The 18,943-nt window shown below is 60.3% G+C and overlaps 1 protein-coding gene across 6 annotated transcripts in view; it reads left to right on the top strand.

Annotated features, from left to right (window-relative positions):
- Positions 1–18,943, top strand: part of LOC117642838 (solute carrier family 12 member 5) — a 114,190-nt gene that overhangs the window by 49,039 nt on the left and 46,208 nt on the right. Inside the window, exon 1 of one of the 6 annotated variants that reach the window (XM_034381426.1) lies at positions 3,063–3,093. The exons of the other annotated variants lie outside the window; for them this stretch is intronic. Coding sequence (XP_034237317.1) covers positions 3,078–3,093 — 16 coding nt within the window. The 5' untranslated portion in view covers positions 3,063–3,077. Of the gene's footprint in view, positions 1–3,062; positions 3,094–18,943 lie in introns of those variants that run through there. 6 annotated transcript variants of the gene reach the window in all.

The following is an 18,943-nucleotide window of genomic DNA, read 5'->3' as shown; positions in this document are numbered from 1 at the left end:
CAGCTGCGCTGGCACAATGAATAAAAGAGGAGCACACGCGCACACACACACACACGCACGCACACACTCACAGTCGGGCGGCCAATATGCATATTTGTGCATGGCTGTGTTACTCGCTGCGCGACGAGGTATCTTTAACGACTGTGAAGTTAAACTGGCTCGGCTGGACGGATAATTAAGCAGTGGCGTAACGGAGTAACGGGCTTAAGTTTGCTGCGCACCGCCACGATCTGTCTGTCTGTCTGCTGCGCCCGTCCGTCTGTCTGTTCGTCCGCCTTTCTGTCTGCGAGGGCCCCTGCTGTTCTTAAGATGCATCGTTCATTTCCTGTCAAGACAAAGACGCCCTCCCCCCTCTCCCCCCTCCGCAGGGGGGCAGCCAGGCTGCCAGTGCGCTCGGCTCTCATATTTCCGCTGCTCCATTCGTGCAGCGCCCTCACCTGTGCTGCCTGTCGTGCTGCCAGGCTGACGGGGTGGGAATCAGGACGGCGATGAAGGGGGGGCGCGAGTAGGAGGTGTCGAGAGCCGTCGGCGGGGTGGGCGAGGGGTGGGGGCGCGCGAAGCACTTGCGGTTTGACGAGCTCTGCACTGCTCTCTGCACCTCCCCGTCGACGACGACAAGATCCGCAAAATCGCTTCCCCCAACCCCGTTTTCTCCCCTAAAGCGTCGGCGCGACGTCGTCACCACCGCAAGTCCGCCCCGCCCCTCTTCCCTTCGGCGGCAATATTTTTGCAGCTTCCCGTCGTCATCTCGTCACTCCCTCCCTTGTGTTGTTGCTGCAGCTTCTGCCTTGTCAGCACTCATTTTGCATCCCCGCGCGCGCTTGTGTGTGTGTGTGTGTGTGTGCGTGCGTGTGTGTGCGTGCGAGTGTGGGAGTGGCCTGGGCCTGCCCTCTGCCTGCTGCGGCGTCGTGTCGGTCCACTGCGTGCCTAATGCCCCGTCCCCCCACCCCCTTCCCCTTGCCAATTCGACTCTGGTAAATAAACTCCCCGCGCCAATATTTGCAAACAATCAGCGGGACAGCAGACCGATGCCGCGAGTCGTTTTTCGTCGCCCCGTCTCTCTCGCGCCGACACGAGACGCCCCTTGAGTGCGAGAGAGACAGAGCGACGAAGACGACTCTCGGAGTGAGCCTGCAGGTTTTCCTGGTGACGCCGGTCCGTGCCCTCTGTCCTTCCTCCTCCTTCTCCTTCTTCAGCCCTTGGCGTTGCCTCCTCCGGCGGTCCTGGAGGCTCCGAGGCTCCAAAGGGTTCCCTTCGCCGCGCCCTTTCGCCCCAACCTTTATCCCCCCGGACCCCCATTGTTTGTCTGTTTCAGGGATCTGGTCAGGATTTGAAGGGTCGGTATACCATTCCCCCCAGCGCACGCAGCAGCACGCCCATCATTGTGTGTGTGTGTGTGTATGTGTGTGTGTGTCGTCTGTCTGTGTCTGTGTGCGCGTACGCCACTGTTGCCATAGCTTTGCGGCATTTGATGCGAGTTTTGACGGTCGCGGCGTTTAATCAAAGGGTCGCTACGGCAGCGACACTGTATACTCCTTTCATATCCAAATCCCTTTCGCGTTTGCGTTCGCAACGCGAATGGAACCGATTTTCGTCAGTGCGAACTATACCTCTGTTTTGTATTTTTAAGGGTGGGTCAGGTTTTTCCTTCTTCTGATCGTGGGTTGCGCATTTTGTATTTTCCTTTTTTTTTTGAAATGGGTGGAATGCTTTATTTATTGGGGTCGCTGCTGGTGTTACAAATGGCGTTTTTCAGTCCCGCGTCAACAACACGCGATGCGGGCCGATGCGCACAGCAAACTGCGGTGAAAACACGAAAAACAAATGCTGCGCGAGCGTGCGCGCGTATGTGTGTGTGTGCTTCCGCATTTTAATATACACCCGAAAGAAAAACAACCTTATTCTTTATTCTCGATTTCGTTGTTTGAAAGAACACATTTGTCGGGTTCAGCAAACAAACGTTTTAATGAAAAAACAGCAACGTTGTTTCGGGGTGGCCAACGGCCCGGCAGGGCCAAACGGGACGTCAGATTAGCTTGGTTCCGACTCCAACACCGTTGTCGCCCTCGCCGAACGGACGGCTTTGCGATAAAATGTATCTGTAATTCGGTGTAACACGTGGTGTAATTCGTGTGGGCGGAGCGGCTCGGGTGGGCCTACACTGTAACGGGCCAGAGCCGGGCCCAGGCAGCAGGGGGTGGCGCCCGAGGCCCCCAAGGCCGTCTCCGGGCCAGACTCAAGGCCGCTGGAGCTTTGGCTGCGTGTGCTGGCTGGAGCCGCTGCCGGAATGCTGGAAGAGAAAGAGAGGGAGAGGGGTGATGGCTGTATCAGTTTGTCAAGCGTCGCCGGGCCGTTGCCGCCGTTGCGGGGTGGAGTGGGGCGGCGCGGGGCGGGGCGCATTCCCGCCGAACCGGACTCGACGAGTCTGCAAATAAAAGCAGTCGCCCCGCCGCCCCTTTTAAAGCCGCTAAGTAAGTTTGCCGTTCCAGCCGACTGCATGGTGGCCGTGCTGGCCGTGCTGGCCGTGGTGGTCATGGAGACATCCGCGGCCGTCGCCGTAGTCCAGGGGCCGTAGCGCTGCGGCGCTGGCTTAGCACTCCGCGCACGAGGCGGCCACAGTGTCGCGGCCCCGCCCCGCCCCGCCCCGCTGACCTTAGCGTCGGCCATTGTCATATCGGCACGCCGTGCACGTGTGCCGCGTCCGCGCCACGCCGCCCGGCCCGAGGCGTGCCGTGATGGAGCAGGGGGACGACTCCGAGGCCCCCGACGAGGCGGCCGTCCGGGACGCCCGCGTCGTCCATGACGTCGTCCATGACGAGGCCCGGAAGGTGGTGACCAAGGTGCTGAACAGCAAGCCTCCGGGCGTGGTGCGCGGCGTGGCGCAGCACCCCGCCGCGTGCAGGTCCAGCACGCCCTCGCCCACCACCAACCAGCGGCGCGCCGTGAGCGGGGCGATGCGGCGGCCGCGCTCGCAGGCCTCCCTCCACTCGCAGCACTCGCAGAGCTCGCGCCACTCGCAACACTCGCAGCACTCCAACGAGATCCAGCTGCTGCTGCGCAACGGCGCGGCCCCGCTCATGCTCGAGTCGGAAGGTACAAAAGCAGTATTTACAAATTCCTCATCTCCCGCGCGCACAATAGTTTTGTTGTTGTTGTTTTCGTTGTCTTCCCCCTCACGTCCCGCCCGGAGCCTCTTAGCCGCTTGCGTGCGCCCGAGCGCGCCTCCTTGCTCGCCCACGCAGCTCGGAGCACAGCCCGCCCCGCCCCGCCCTCGTCTCTTCGCAGATTGGTTCGGCTGGAAAATCGCAACCAACACAGTGTGACTCGCTGCGCTCCACTGGACGCGATTTCCCGCCCTTTTGCCGCGCTAATTGACAAAAATTGAAACGGCATTCCCGCGGTGTAAATCCGGTGGCGGTAGATACGCAATTATAGGTTTTTTCGGGGGGGGGATGTTTGCCTGTGGTATTGATTGGGCTGCCTTGGCACCCGGCCAAAGAGAGAGAGAGAGAGGAGGGGGGGGGGGCAGCCAGATGAGACGGAGGGAATGAAATTTCAAAACGTCAATCAGTGACTTATATCCCTGGCCCCGGAGCAAAAGCGGATTGGGGAGGCTTCAATGCCAACAAAATGAAGGAAAAATCTCATCGGAATTAGAAAGAAAAAAAAGCTTTGATTATATTTTGCTTGTTTTTCCTAGATAAAAATTCACGACTGTCAGTTGAGGTGTTGTGTTTTAGCGGGCTTGGTTGTGGGAGCCTGAAACCGGAGACGCCGCGGTGAAAGCGGCAACGAGGCGAGTGGAAGCGGGGCTCAAGCTGGGCCCCCGCAAGCGGGCGGGGCTTTGCCTTGCAAGTTTGAGGACCCGACAGGACCAGGGGCAACCCGGGGCAAACCAGGGGCCGGGCGGGGTAAGTCTAGGCCTACTCGACGCTTATATAACTACTTGTTGAACTGTCCGACCAAGTTCCGTAAATTGTGAAACACCGCCCTCCGTATCCACGTGTCTACACGGCCAGCAAGCGCACCGCGGTCGCCGCTCAATTCAAAACGGCGCTGAGGGCTGTGGACAGTATTTACAACGGATTTGGTTAACCCTGGCAGTGGGAGAGTGTTTGAAAAAGTATCAATTGGTGGACGAGGACTTTGGGAAATTTTTCAGAAAGTATCTGTCAACGCTGGTATTGTGCAGTATTCAAAAATGTATAGATTTGCCGATGCTGCGACGCTATGGTAGATTTGTAACAATGTGTGTGTCAACGCTGGTATTCATTGGAGGATCCCTTTCGGCGAGTAGACTACCCTCCCTAGTTGGCGAGCTTCTGTCTTAACGGGGTCCTTTTGTTTTGTTTCCAGGTACGTCGGTCGGTCTGGGCCCTGCCGGCTCTGCCGCGGACTGAAAGTGTAAGAGGCCCGCGGAATCCACTTTGGGTGAGTGCAGACCTGCAGGTCTATCAGACAAGCAGCTGGGGCAAACTGCCATAGTGCTCCGCGGCTCCTGGGAATCCATTCGACTCGACCTCGTGCCTTGCTAGCCTGGCTAGCCCGGCTAGCCTCACTCGGGGTCCCCTTCTCTTTGTATTCGGTCCGCCTTTTGTTTCCAAGTATTCCGCCAGGCGAAATTGACGGGATGAGTTTCTCTCCCCTGTCTCTCTGAAACGCGAGCGGGGAGCAGAACTCGCGTGTCGATCCAGATGCCAAATAGTTGATCGAGCCTCGCAGCGCCCCGCCCCGGCCGCACGCCTGTTTATCGAATTCCTGCGAGCGGGACAGGGTAACAGATCGCCCCCGCGGGACGGGTCCGGACGGTCTGCCGTCGGCCTGCCGGGACGCGGGACTGCCGCGATGTTGGCCGCTGGATCCAAACGACTAGTGACTGCGGCGGGGCGCGGCGGGCGGGGCGGAGCGGAGCGTCCCGATGATAGATGGCTCGCCTTCTTTCTGCAGATTTCCCCACCCCTTAATAACGCCCCAAGTTGATCGCGAATCGCACAGCCCTGCCGAGCCCCCCCCCCCTTTATTTTTCAGTGTCGCGCGGCTCTTCGTTTGCGTCCCCACGCTGTTCATCTTGTCCCCGTCGGTCGCGGCGTCGCTGCCGAGCCGGGATAATTGTTCATGTCATGTCACGTGGTTTGTGCACGGACCCCAATCAAAGGCAGCGCTGGAATGCCGGCGCCATCGAAACCTTCCTTCCCGGCCAGGCTGGCTGGCGGGCGGGCTGGAGGGCCAACCCTCGCGGCGGCATCTCCATCCCGGCCACGGCGAGCCTCGGCCCCGCACGGCACGCGTGGTGAGACGGTCGGCCTCGGCCGCGCCAGCCGATGGGGTGGGGAGGCTGCAGGCTGATTCAAAGTGAGACGGCCACCCTGTCTCTCCCTCGCACTCGCGGAGCGTGCCGCGGGCGTGAGGGAGACAGGCCGACGGGACCCCCGCTCGGAATCCGCCCGCTGCCCTCCGAGGCCCGCCGGTCCGCTTTACGACTGTCCTCCAGAGGCGTATTATCTCAGACCCGCCCCTCCACTATCGGTCCGGGCCGGGCCGGGCCGGGCCGGGTCCCGAGGAGAGCGAGGGGAGGGGGAGAGCATTAGCCGAATGGATCGCGTAACGCTAGGCGAGCGGAACGAGATACAACACCTCCTAAACAATCGGAGCGCCGCCGGGGCCGGGTCGGAATGGATGCATAGCAATGTGTTGTCAATCAGAACGACGGACGGACGGGCGGACAGACGGGCAGGCAGACAGACAGGCAGGTCTGGCGGACGAGGGACGGCCGTCGACGCCACTGCGGGCTGCAGAGCGCCTGCGAGGTAGGCAGGAGAATCCCCACCGCGCGCGCGGCTGTGCTCGTCGTGCCTACCTCGCAGGCGCTCTCCACCCCGCGGCCCCGCAGCGCCACCGCTGCGGCTAGAAACACGGAATAAAACCACGGCCCGTTTTCATTCTTTGCCGCTGCTTTCCTTGTCTGGCCTCTGCGAGCGAGTTTGCGGGGCAACAACGGGACGCGCGTCCAAGTATGCGGCAGGGCCGGGCAGGGCCGGGCAAGGCCGCGAAGACGGGGCTGAAAAGTGGACTCTGCGTAAGCCGCGCGAGGGGTGGGCAGGTCTGGGCGGACTAGGGCGTTGGCGAGGGCCCAACACCGACCCGGAAGAGAAGGGGAGGGGGGAGGGAGGTTGAGGTCGCACCGCCCCGAAACCTAGCAGTGCTCCTCACCGCGGCAGCGAGGTCCAGTGTGGTCATGCGGCAGCACTGCCGAGCACACAAGAATGATTATTTTTTTCCTCGGTTTGTTTTTAGAGACCATTCAGCAGCACGCAAGCAGACGGTTGCCACATCATCTTTTTTTCCCCTTAAGCAAGGTTTTTTCTTTTTCCACTGAAAAAAATTACCTTTATAAAATTGTATTATCTGCTTTTCTAATTGAAAAATCATTTTATCTTGTTTTTGAACGTCCGAAGAAAGTCTCTTTATCTCTGAGTGCGGGCTGGAGGCGTTGCGGCGACATAAGGCCGCGGTTGAGTTTTATGTCACGAAACGGGGGACGGGGCGGCCGAAACGCACCGCAATAGCCACTCCGCAAGTTGGCTTTGCTTTATCTGGGCGGGGCCGGCGGGGCTGGCAGGCGCTGGGCAGCCTTGGACAGCCTTTCACAGTGGGGGCTGCCCCGGGCCGGCCCGGCTAGAAGGATTCCACGGTTTACGTTCTCACCCCGCCCCCTTAATTCCCGCCGGCTTCGCCTGTTTCGCTTCCCTCGGCTAGACTGTCCGTCTCGTTCCGACTGTTCGTCCGTCACCTCGTTACGGTCAGGGCGTGTCTGTCTGTCTGTCTGTCTGTCTGTCTGTCGGCCTGTCCACTCTGCTGGACCTTCTGCTGCTGCGTCGGCCGCATTTACTTTTCCTTATCGTGGAGGTGCTCGGGACGGTGGGTCTGGTCCTGCCGACCTGCCGCGCCGCCCCGTGAGATACGGGACGCACCTTGGTGGAGTGGGAGCCCCCCCCCCCTTTCCGCCTCCCTCTCCCCCTCCCCCTCCCCTCTCGGACTCGCCGACTTAGCTTTCTTGAAAAAAGACTTAGGCTGATCTGTTCGCTTCGCTCATCCTCGCTACGCAGATTTGTCGGTCGTGGCACGGCGCGGCACGGCACGGGCACGGGGTGCGGCGCCATGATTTAATCTCTTGTCTTCCTGTTTCGCTCCGGAAATACATTTTCGCTGCTTCTTTTTCGTTCCGCCCGAAGCAGCCATGTTAATCCGAGCGCTCGTCCTTCGGTTGGCGACAGCGGCCCCGTCCCCGCCGTCTCCCCCTCCAAGTTGGACCTAACCGTATCACCCCCCCCCCCCAACCCTCCTCCTCCTTGGCTAGGATTTAGGGCCGGCCTTGCAACCGTGCATGCTTTGCGTTCGGCTCGTTGCCTTGCCCGGCCCTCGCTTCCCGGCCCCGGTTTCCACCTCCCCCCTCCCTGCTACCGGTTTTCGACTTGTTCCGCCCCTCCGAACCGTGGTCGCGGCTCGGCCGTGGCCCTACGCCGTAAGAGGCTTACTGTGCCGCACGGCGCTGCGGGGCCAAAGATGGCGCGTCCGCGTCGCGGTCCACTGGTAGAACTCAAGCGTAGTTTTACGCCTTTCTTCAAGCGTAGTAGAACTACGCTCAGCTTCAAGCATAGTTCACCATTTTGCCCCTCTCCCGCCTATCTAAATGCATGGGAGAATTTCTTCTCTACGCTTGACGTCAAGCGTAAAGTCTTCAAGCGTAGTTGTATGCTTGAATCAAGCATACAACTACGCTTCAGTTTTACCGGTGTCATAGTGCGTCCGCGGTCATAGTGCGTCCGCGGTCATAGTGCGTCCGCGGTCATAGTGCGTCCGCGGTCATAGTGCGTCCGCGGTCATAGTGCGTCCGCGGTCATAGTGTGTCCGTGGTCATAGTGCTTTCACGGCGCGGTCAGTGCGTCCGCGGCGCGGTCATAGTGCTTTCACGGCGTGGTCACGGTCAGTTCGGCGGGGACGCCGCGACGAATTGCAGCCGAGGAAATTGGCGGGGCTCCTCGAAAGGGCGCGACAAAGACGCGGAAAGAAATATCGCGCGGCGGAAACTGGCGTAAAGGGGGAGGAAATTTGGGTGTTGCCAGCTCGGGCTGCCTGCCTCGCGGGAGCAGGAGATGCAGGGCGCAGATTCGAGCGGGAACAAGCGCGGCAGTAATGGCGGAGGGAGAAGTTTGGGAAGAAGGAGGCGCGGTGCCAGGCCAAGCGGTTTGTCGCTCCGTCTCCCTCGCACTCTTATCGAGAGAGATGAGAGGGCGACAGAGACAGAGCGACGAAACGAATCTTGCGAATCGCTCAGCAAGGAAGCAGGCAGGCAGTAGCGTAGCGCTTAGTTATGGAACACCCAGGGGTCTAGTGAAGGCGTGGAGGCGCACCCTGGCGAAGGCCTCGGCAGAGGCGTAGCAACTCAACGTCGTAACCAGCCGGTGGCGGGGTAGGGCGGCGGGGCTCCAAGCGGTGACTGCGGTTTGAGCGACGCGCCGCCGCCTTCGTGCATCATGCAATGGAAGGCACTCCGGCGTGCAGTTAACAGTGAAATATAATTAATCAGCCGCCCTCTGTTTAACTTGGCTGCTTCCTTTCGAGGCCCCGTCCGGCCGCCCCGGCTGGCTGTTTTGCTTTCCATTATGAAGTTTGTTGTTTGTTCCTTGGAAATTATCGGGTGGCGCTGCGTGGCGCCGCGTGGCGCCGCGCGGCCCGGCCGGTCAGCCCGCCTAGCACTCGCGGACGCGCGGCGCCGAAGCTGTTTCGCACATTTTGTTTTCTGCTCACTAACTGCCGCCCCGGGGGAAAAAGAGACGGAAAAAGTTGCGAGCTGGTTTTCGTTTTCCCCGCTCCACTCGTCTCCCCGCGCCTCTGCCAGCGTTATAATCGACTGGTCGAAACAGAGCGAGACGAGCTTTGTTCTTGATTTCTCGCTGGTGTTTTCCGCTTCCGCGGTCCCTGCTGGGCGCGAGGCTGGGCGGGAGGGCCGGGATGGACGGTCCGCGCGGAGTGCGTGGCACTGCGTAGCTCGCCCTCATTTTGCCCCATAGGGTTGACCTACTGTCGCCCCCGGCGGTGTCTTCAGGCCGCCGCTCCATATGGTGGCCCTAGGGTTGCCCCTCGCCCCTCGCCCCGCCCCCTCCGAGCTCATCCGGCAGACTGAGTGCTTGGCGTGCAAGGCTCAGACGGGGTGGCAACCTTGCGGCGAGGAGCGCTTAGAGACGCGGCACCACCTTGCCCCCGCTCCCCGCCCCGCCCCGCCCTGCCCCGCCCACCAGCCTGCCCTGGGGTGCCCTTCATTAACGACCTCCCCACTCCAATTAAAAACCCCCTCCCTCTAAACTGAACCCCCAACCCCAACCCCGGCACAACCCCAACCCCAACCCCCGGCCCACCGCAACTTCGCTCGGCTCCTCGCCGCCGGTTTCTTCTCGGCGCCGTCCTCTCCGTCTCCTCGCACTGCCTCGCTGCTCCCATTGCATTGGGCCTTGCCTTTCATAATTCGGAGCTCCAGCCCCGCCCCGCCCCGCCCCGCCACACCGCAGCCCCGGCCGACTTTCTCCCGCGCCTCCCCAGTGGAGCGGGGCGTGGCACGCGGCCTGGGCCTCGGTACGCCCCTCGGCATACCGCCTCACCATCGAGAGGAATCTCGCCCTCCGCTTTCTGGGCGCGCGGACTGATTCCGAGAGTCGTTCTCGCCGCTCTGTCCCTCTCGCACCGCTACGGACCGCCCCGTGAGTGCGAGCGACGGCGGAAACGAGTGTCGGAATGAGCGTGCTGGAGTGCTGCGAGTACAACGGCGTGCTCGCACTCACCGGCGCGGCGCACCGAGGCCGCGTCTGGAGGCTGACGCCGAGGGTGCAGCAGCAGGGCCTGCAGGGCCTCCTCCGGGACAAAGCGCGAATCTCTGGCGGCGCTATTGTTGTCCGATCAGGAGGAGAGGAGGGTGTGGCCGCGTGGCCCTCGGCGTGGCCCTCGGCGTGGCCCTCGGCGTGGCCCTCGGCGTGGAGGCGGGGAAAGGGGGTGGCGCGGTTGGCGCGCAGTGGGACGGGTCCAAAGGGTGCTGCTCAGGCGCCGCTGGGTGGCGCCGCGCGGGCGACTGTCTGGGTGGTATCCGACGCCATATCGGGGAGCTCTGGGGGACGGCGGGGGCGGCGGCGGGGAGGGCCACCGCCAACACTACCGCCGTAATCCTCGCGTCCCCGCTTTGCGCAGCCAACGTGGCGGAGCTGTTTGTGCGGCCAAGCAGGGGCAAGTGTGTGTGTGTGTGTGTGTGTGTGTGTGTGTGTGTGTGTGTGTGTGTGTGTGTGTGTGTGTGTGTGTGTGTGTGTGTGTGAAGGCATGTGTGTTTGTGTGCGGGGGCGTGGCGGTGGCGGGGTCGGGGCGCGCTATCGTCGCCCTTGCCAGCGCCGTCGACGCGCACCTCGCCGCGCCCCGATACACCGACTGCTTTTACTGCTCCGTTTTTACGAGGAGGGGAAAGTATTTTGGCAGAGTAGCGGCAGTGGCGGCGCCTATCTATTGATAAAGAATGCAGGTCGCGCGGCGCCGAGCGCCTCGCCGAGCGCCTCGCCGAGCGGCTCCCAGACTCCGAGGCGCTTACTGGCGGCGTGTCGTCATGGCCTCGGACGCGCGTCCCTTCCAGGAAGCAGTACGGGGATGAAGAAGGTCACGCGGCCGTCTCCGTCGCACTCGCAGGGCCCTCCGGAGTGGATGTGCGTCTGTCTCTGTCGCACCTGTGTGGCTGCCGCACGCTGCCGCACCGCAAGGAATGAGGAGGGACTGGCTGGCCTTGCCTCGCCGCGAGCCTCGGCGCGGAGCACAGCCAACTGCCGAGCCAAGGCCAGCCAGGGCCTCGTCCCGAACGGCAGACTTTGATTGCTTGGAGGTCCACCGGCAGGACGGGGACGCCGCGCACTGCGGGAAGGCCGCGGGGCGCTCACCCTCGGACCACGCCCCCAGGCCCGAAGAAAGATTGTGCCCGGCCCGTCCCGCGAGGTCGCGGAGGGACTCACAGACCTCCAAAACTACGACTCATCGACAATAACGGTCTCAGTGCGCAACGCAGCACTCGACGCTCGCCTCTGCAGGTAGTCGACTTTCGGGCAATTGCCACCGCCACCCCACCCCTTAAAACCGACGCGGGGCGGAGGACGCTGCATTGGGCGTGGCGTGGCGTGGCGTGGCGTGGCGTGGCGTGGCCGCGGGCCGATTGGACAGCAGTAACTCACGCGGAGTGGAAGGGCCCGCCCGCGGTGCGGATGGTGGTGCTGCTGGTGCCGATTGTTTTTCCCTCGTCGGGAAAACTCGGAAAACTCGCCCCTCTCATTCAGCCTGACTTGGCGACTCTATCTTTGGCTGAGCGCTGAACGATAGATAGCCCACGGAGAGAGAGAGAGAGAGAGAGAGAGAGAGAGAGAGAGAGAGAGAGAAAAGCAGCTCGATTCCCGCTCCCATATTTCTCGTCGTGCTCGCGTTCAAAGCGCCCGAGTTTGACGACATAGTTTACCCCGGAGTAATTAATTAACATTTCAGGACAAGCAGGCCGGCAGCGCGTTTTCCGCGTCGCTTTTTCCGGCTTTCTCGGATCGCGTCGCGCCTCGAACAACCCGCGTCCGGCGGCCCGTCTTGCCTCCCCTCGCCCCACTTGGCGCCCTTTACTTTTCATTAAACTGCCGCGCGCCCTTGCCATGTTCATAACTGCCACATTCCGACACAAAGACGCAAGACGGGGCCCTCGAAATGACGTCGAGGAAGGGAATGGCTGGCGTCGCGGCGCGTCTCGGCGCGTCCTCTGCCGGCTGCGGCGCGCGCCCCGAGCGTCCCGGCATCGGAGCGGGCCCCGTCGCCCCGTCTCGGCTAAGTCGGATCTAAGGATTAAAACGGGAGATTATGCTTGTTCCTGGCAGCTGGCGTGGTCCTCGAACCAGCCACTAGGCCAGCTCTGCCAGCCCCCGCCGCCAGACTGGGGACAGAGGCTGTGACAGCCCTGCGACCGGCCTCCAGGCCATCGTCCTCGCCAGCTTCTGCAACGTACCAGCTTTGACTGTATCTCTTGCATTCGGAGCGAGCACACACCCACCCCCTTTCGGTACCCTGAATCTCGGCGTGGTTTGGGGACACGGGCCGGGTCTTTGCCGTGGTCTTTATGGCTGGCTTCTATTCCATGCCGCCGGCTCCAAGGCCAGCCGGTGGACCGACCCATGGTGGCCCTGGTTCGCCCAGGCCCGCAGGCTGATCCGGTCGGCGCCAGCCCCACCTCTCTGCCGGGTTTTGAAGCCCGTTTAGGAAATTGAAACTCGAACGGCGCGGCGTGGCGCTTTGGTATGCCCCGGAGCCCTCATCACCTCCATCCGCTTCGGCGTGCCTTCAGTGTGTTTTAGCGAGCTTCAGTGTGCTTTCAGCGAGGTTTCAGCGCGCTCGAACGTGCTAAGCTTGTTGTAAGCGGGCTTCAGCGACGATGGAGTGTGACTGTCTGGCCGCCGGACGCAGTGCGATGTCCCGCAGTCCGGCTGGTTTGTGATGAATCCGCGCTGCTGCTAGCCCGAGGCAGCCCCAGGGCAGCCCATTAATTCGCCGGACAAAATAATTCCCCCGCGAAAGAAACGGAGGGGGAGGGGGAGCTTGTCAGACAGCCTCCATCGATTACGGCGGCCATTCATGGTGACTCGGATCGGCAAATCGAAAGAAAATTCTCCTGGGCCGGAGGGCCGGAGGGCCGGGGGGCTGGAGGGGCGCAGAGAGGCTCGGGCGCGCACCAGCTCCCGTGGGGCCTTGGCCGCGCCGCTGTGGGAGGCGGGGTGGTTGTTACCGGAGAAAATAGAGATGGTGGCCGTCCCGGCCCACGGCCCGGCCTCGATGTGGCCGCCCTGCGTTTGAAACCGGAAGGGGGTGGGGGAGGCAAAATGAAGGATATGGTATGGCGCGACGGGCAGCGTGAAGGAACGGGAGGCTTTCGAGCCCTGCTGCCTAAGCCCGTCCTGCGGTCACCTCACCAAGGCCCTCTGGCAGCCCAGCCCTTGGGCCTGCCCGATCAAAGTCCCGGTTGGGCCTCGGCACGGCCTCGCTCAGGCAGGACTGATCCAACAAGGTTCGGCGGAGGGAAGAAAAGTTCACGAGGAGGAAGGAAAAATGACTTCTGTCTCTTACTTGTGACATAGAAATTCGTCTTCCCCTAGACAGAAAGATAAACGCAACTTTGTTGTAAAATTTGCTTGATATTGATGAACGTTGAAGGGGAGCGAACCCTCGTGGAGCCGCGTCTGAAGAGCCACGCCGACGGACGGTCGATGCCGAGCCTCCTCCACCTCGAATCTCGAATATGCCGGCTATCCTTGCCCATCCCGGCCCGGCCCGTCCTTCCCGACCGCGTGGCGGCGCGGCCCGTAGCAGATTGGCGAACCCGGAACTCCATCGTGACCCGAGCAACCTGAGCAACCCCAGCCAGCCGACACGGACTCCGAGAGTCTAGTGCAATGGAGTCGCCCCCTCGGACCACGCCCACCACGCCCCCCGCGGGGGAATCTGCGTCGGCAGCGCGCCGTGTCGGGGCCGCGGTGCGGGGCGAGCCCCTCCCCCTCCCCCTCCCCTCGCAGAGTTAAGGCGGGGAATGTGCGGCAGCGAAGGTGTCGGCGGTCTGGCCGAGGAGGCGGGGGCACGCGTGGGAACGGCGCGGGGGAGGCGTCACTTTCATCTCGCCCGCAAATAAGGTACTGTAACGAATTTCAGGTGCGGGCGGCGCCCTCTCGCGCCACCGCTCCGCCGCAGCACGCCGCCGCGCTCCCCGGAGAGACTCCGAGCCTGCCTGCCTGGAAGGTGGAGCGCAAAAAAAAAAGCACGCTGCTCTGGTTTCGAACCCGGGACGAACCGGAGATAAGGGCCACCGCCCGCCGCGACAAGCGACCCACTTTTTCGTCGTCCGCGTTCGGTGCGGAGGAACGTGTGCGGGGCACCCTTCTCCTTCTTCTTCTTCTCCTCCTTGCCCTTCATCTTCTTGGCCTCCGCGTTCGCGTCGGCGTTGCTGCTTCCTGGACTCCACACCAGTGCCCCCGCCCGGCCCACGGTCTGCCTTTAGGTCGTCGGAGCGGGGCCGCCGTATCTCTGGCATTGTTTTTATTCCGTGTTTTAATTTCCGCGGAGGGGCCGTGCCGTGCCAGGCGGGCCCGGCACGTGCAAAACAATCTGGCCCGGCTTGATGAGCGGGGTGACTTTCCTCAAGCAAAGCCAAGGCGGCGGCAGCCCCTCGCTCTGCTCGCCCAAACTTTCTCTGACGGGGCACATTTCAGACTCGTCGGTCTGCTGCCGCTGCTGCCGCACAGTGCTTTGCGTGTTTTGTCTTACGTCGCCGACAGCCGCCGACTCACGGCCTCTCCACACGTCTTCTTCCTCGCACGGCTGGTATTATATCCGGGCGGTCTCTCTCGTCCCCGCTCCTTGTGCCTTTTTTGTGCCTTTGTGCTGCGGGTCCGCTTTGTGCCGGCCCGTGTCGCTCCAGCGGTTCCAGTAAACTGACCAGCCCCGCCGCCATGCTGGAGCATGCTGGAGCATGCTGGAGCACGCTGGAGCCTGGCTGCGCCAAAGCGAGCGTGTGTGAGCACGTTCATGCTTTTGCGCACCTTTTTTTCACCGTCTACTTTCTCGTTGTATTCGACGATTTTTTTGTGTGTGTCTTTTTTTATTTTGGCGTCTGGTCGTGCAATATAGAGTGTTGCGGCCGGGTCGGGCGCTGATACACACACAAACGCGCTATTTTTTATGCTTTCATCCCCGAGGCCTGCAGGCCTATTCCGTCGCTCCGCCTCTGTCGCACTCGCGTGGGGCGTTCGTTTCGCAGTGCGGCGGCATAGAGAGACAGAGCGACTTTACCGCCCGACGTGTGGCCAAATCAAGTGCTGGCGCCCAGGTGGCCGCTGATTAAACCTTTCTGCGAATGGGTGCGCGTGGCCTCGCCTCATCGAATCTCAAAGGGGCGGCAGCGGGAGCGGCCTGCAGGCCAGCAGGTCCCGACCCCCCGGAGCCGGCACTGCCAGCACGGCCAGCCAGCCTCGGCCTCACACAGATAGACTCCTCAGAGGACCCCGCAGAGGGCTCCGGCCAGACGTGACCGGGACATGAGAGGGGGTTGGGGGTGTTCGCTCTGTCGCACTGCGTCAACCCGTGTCGCCCTGTCACCGCAGCACCCCGTCATTAGCCCGCCACGCCCCGCCCCGCCACGCCCCGCCACGCCCGAATTCGGCCGACTTCAAGTCAAGTGTCTCCTCCGACATCGGTCATCACCGTGACGGCCATAGACCAGGCGATCGCTTAAGCAACTAGCCGAAAATTACAATATTTTCGCTGATTTTGGGCGGCCACTGCGTCCGACCTAGTCGCCGTAAAAGGCCTCCCTCGGCGTCCTAGTATTCTTGAGACCCTACTCTTTCATGCCCTGTATCAGGAAGACGTTGACCACAACGATTTTGGCGTTGACCGCAACGATTTTCCGACCAAGTTGGTCAAAAAGTGGTCGAATCTCGGAAATTTGCTGATATTGCTTACTTTGGATGGGCACTGTGTCCAATCTAGTCGCCGTAAAAGGCCTCCCTCGACGTCCTAGTATTCTTAAGACCCTACTCTTTCATGCCCTGTATCAGGAAGACGTTGACCACAACGATTTTGGCGTTGACCGCAACGATTTTCCGACCAAGTTGGTCAAAAAGTGGTCGAATCTCGGAAATTTGCTGATTTTGCTGACTTTGGGTGGCCACTGTGTCCAATCTAGTCGCCGTAAAAGGCCTCCCTCGACGTCCTAGTATTCTTAAGACCCTACTCTTTCATGCCCTGTATCGGGAAGACGTTGACCACAACGATTTTGGCGTTGACCGCAACGATTTTTCGACCAAGTTGGTCAAAAAGTGGTCGAATCTCGGAAATTTGCTGATTTTGCTGACTTTGGGCGGCCACTGTGTCCAATCTAGTCGCCGTAAAAGGCCTCCCTCGACGTCCTAGTATTCTTAAGACCCTACTCTTTCATGCCCTGTATCGGGAAGACGTTGACCACAACGATTTTGGCGTTGACCGCAACGATTTTTCGACCAAGTTGGTCAAAAAGTGGTCGAATCTCGGAAATTTGCTGATTTTGCTGACTTTGGGCGGCCACTGTGTCCAATCTAGTCGCCGTAAAAGGCCTCCCTCGACGTCTGAGTATTCTTAAGACCCTACTCTTTCATGCCCTGTATCGGGAAGACGTTGACCACAACGATTTTGGCGTTGACCGCAACGATTTTTCGACCAAGTTGGTCAAAAAGTGGTCGAATCTCGGAAATTTGCTGATTTTGCTGACTTTGGGCGGCCACTGTGTCCAATCTAGTCGCCGTAAAAGGCCTCCCTCGACGTCCTAAGACCCTACTCTTTCATGCCCTGTATCGGGAAGACGTTGACCACAACGATTTTGGCGTTGACCGCAACGATTTTCCGACCAAGTTGGTCAAAAAGTGGTCGAATCTCGGAAATTTGCTGATTTTGCTGACTTTGGGCGGCCACTGTGTCCAATCTAGTCGCCGTAAAAGGCCTCCCTCGACGTCCTAGTATTCTTAAGACCCTACTCTTTCATGCCCTGTATCGGGAAGACGTTGACCACAACGATTTTGGCGTTGACCGCAACGATTTTTCGACCAAGTTGGTGAAAAAGTGGTCGAATCTCGGAAATTTGCTGATTTTGCTGACTTTGGGCGGCCACTGTGTCCAATGTAGTCGCCGTAAAAGGCCTCCCTCGGCGTCCTAGTATTCTTGAGACCCTACTCTTTCATGCCCTGTATCAGGAAGACGTTGACCACAACGATTTTGGCGTTGACCGCAACGATTTTCCGACCAAGTTGGTCAAAAAGTGGTCGAATCTCGGAAATTTGCTGATATTGCTTACTTTGGATGGGCACTGTGTCCAATCTAGTCGCCGTAAAAGGCCTCCCTCGACGTCCTAGTATTCTTAAGACCCTACTCTTTCATGCCCTGTATCAGGAAGACGTTGACCACAACGATTTTGGCGTTGACCGCAACGATTTTCCGACCAAGTTGGTCAAAAAGTGGTCGAATCTCGGAAATTTGCTGATTTTGCTGACTTTGGGTGGCCACTGTGTCCAATCTAGTCGCCGTAAAAGGCCTCCCTCGACGTCCTAGTATTCTTAAGACCCTACTCTTTCATGCCCTGTATCGGGAAGACGTTGACCACAACGATTTTGGCGTTGACCGCAACGATTTTTCGACCAAGTTGGTCAAAAAGTGGTCGAATCTCGGAAATTTGCTGATTTTGCTGACTTTGGGCGGCCACTGTGTCCAATCTAGTCGCCGTAAAAGGCCTCCCTCGACGTCCTAAGACCCTACTCTTTCATGCCCTGTATCGGGAAGACGTTGACCACAACGATTTTGGCGTTGACCGCAACGATTTTCCGACCAAGTTGGTCAAAAAGTGGTCGAATCTCGGAAATTTGCTCGCAGTCTTCCTGCTCGCCGAGCGGCCCGGCGCCCCCATAAATTTGTCGGCGTCGCTCGCGGCAACAACCGTGAAAACGGAGTGACCCGAGCGGACCCAAGTGAAAGATGGCCGCGCGCTGCGCCTCGCTGTTGTCGTTGTCCCGATGTCAACTCGAGCGGAGCGAACACGACGACGGCGGCGGCGACGTTGTCCGTGGCGCGGCGTGGCGGGGCAGTGCCGCGGAGGAACAGAAGAGCGTGCAGAAAAGTGAGGTTAGGTTAGGAAATCCCGGCCGGCTGTGGGCTTCCGCCGGCTTCACCTCACACGTGTCACAGACACACACACATACACACGTACGTGGTGCCCGGAAAAACAGCACACTGCGGGGGGGGGGGCGCCATTTCGCTAATTTATGTCGAAAACAAAAGGAGCCGAAGCCAATCCCCCGGTAAAAGCTCCGCCAATGAGAAGGAGCAGCCGAGGCCGATCGAGTCCGGGAGAGTCGTCCCGTCTCTCTCCCTCTCGCGCGCACTCCGGGCGCTCCGCGTGGGTGCGAGAGAGACGAAACGACCCTTCTTCGAAAGGGAAGACTCCCAGGGCCCAGCCAAGGCCGCCCAGCCCAGGCCACCAAGGCCGAGGGAGCCGGGGGCCGAGACGAGCACTCCCAGCAGATGCCTGTTCATGGCTGCGTTTGCAAGTCAAAATGACTTGCCCCCCGTGGGGAAGGGGCAGGGCTGGGCCGGGCTGGGCTGTCCAATCCGCCCCCGCCCCAACCTCACACACCTGACCAGCTCCCACCACGCCGCGCCTCGCCGCGCACCCAACAAGTCTGCAGCGTCACCACTCTGGCCGCTCTTCCTCTCGCCATGCCTCAAACTGCGTGACCCATTTCTGTTCCCTCCGCAAAACTTTTCCTTTTCCCCCTGTTTCGGTTTCGGAAGTGGTTGTTGTCGCCATACGCGCTTTTCTATCAACTCGACTTCTCGCCATATACACCCCAAAAGAGTACAGTTTCTTGAACCAAGATGATAAGCAAACTTACTTGAATGTTTCAAGTAAATTCTTTAATTTAAATACTTTTCTTTTTTCAAGAGGCAATTTTTTTCACTCCGCACATTGCCACGACATTTTTCTGTCCTTTTCCAAACGAATGCAGCGTGAGGCTTTGGCCGGGCTTGGCGGTCATGCAGGGCGTTTCCACCTCATTGCTGTGGGTGCCCCGCCCCGCCCTGGATAGCGTCTGCTTTTGTGCTCCTTTTTTACCTTCTGCGCCTCCTCGCGCATCTTTGTTGGCCCCCGCCATCACCGACGCTCAGCTAGCTTCTTCTTCTTCTTCTTCTTCTTCTTCTTCTTCTTCTTCTTCTTCTTCTTCTTCTTCTTCTTCTTCTTCTTCTTCTTCTTCGTCTTCCTCTTCTTTTTCTTCATCCTCCCTCTCCCCCTCGTTCGCTTCTTGTCTTTGCCCATCCTGCGCTC

The sequence above is a fragment of the Thrips palmi genome, unplaced genomic scaffold (assembly GCF_012932325.1).
Source record: "Thrips palmi isolate BJ-2018 unplaced genomic scaffold, TpBJ-2018v1 HiC_scaffold_16, whole genome shotgun sequence".
NCBI classification, from domain to species: domain Eukaryota; kingdom Metazoa; phylum Arthropoda; class Insecta; order Thysanoptera; family Thripidae; genus Thrips; species Thrips palmi.
Note: the sequence above shows the minus strand (reverse complement) of the source record. Positions and strands in the feature narration are given on the sequence as shown.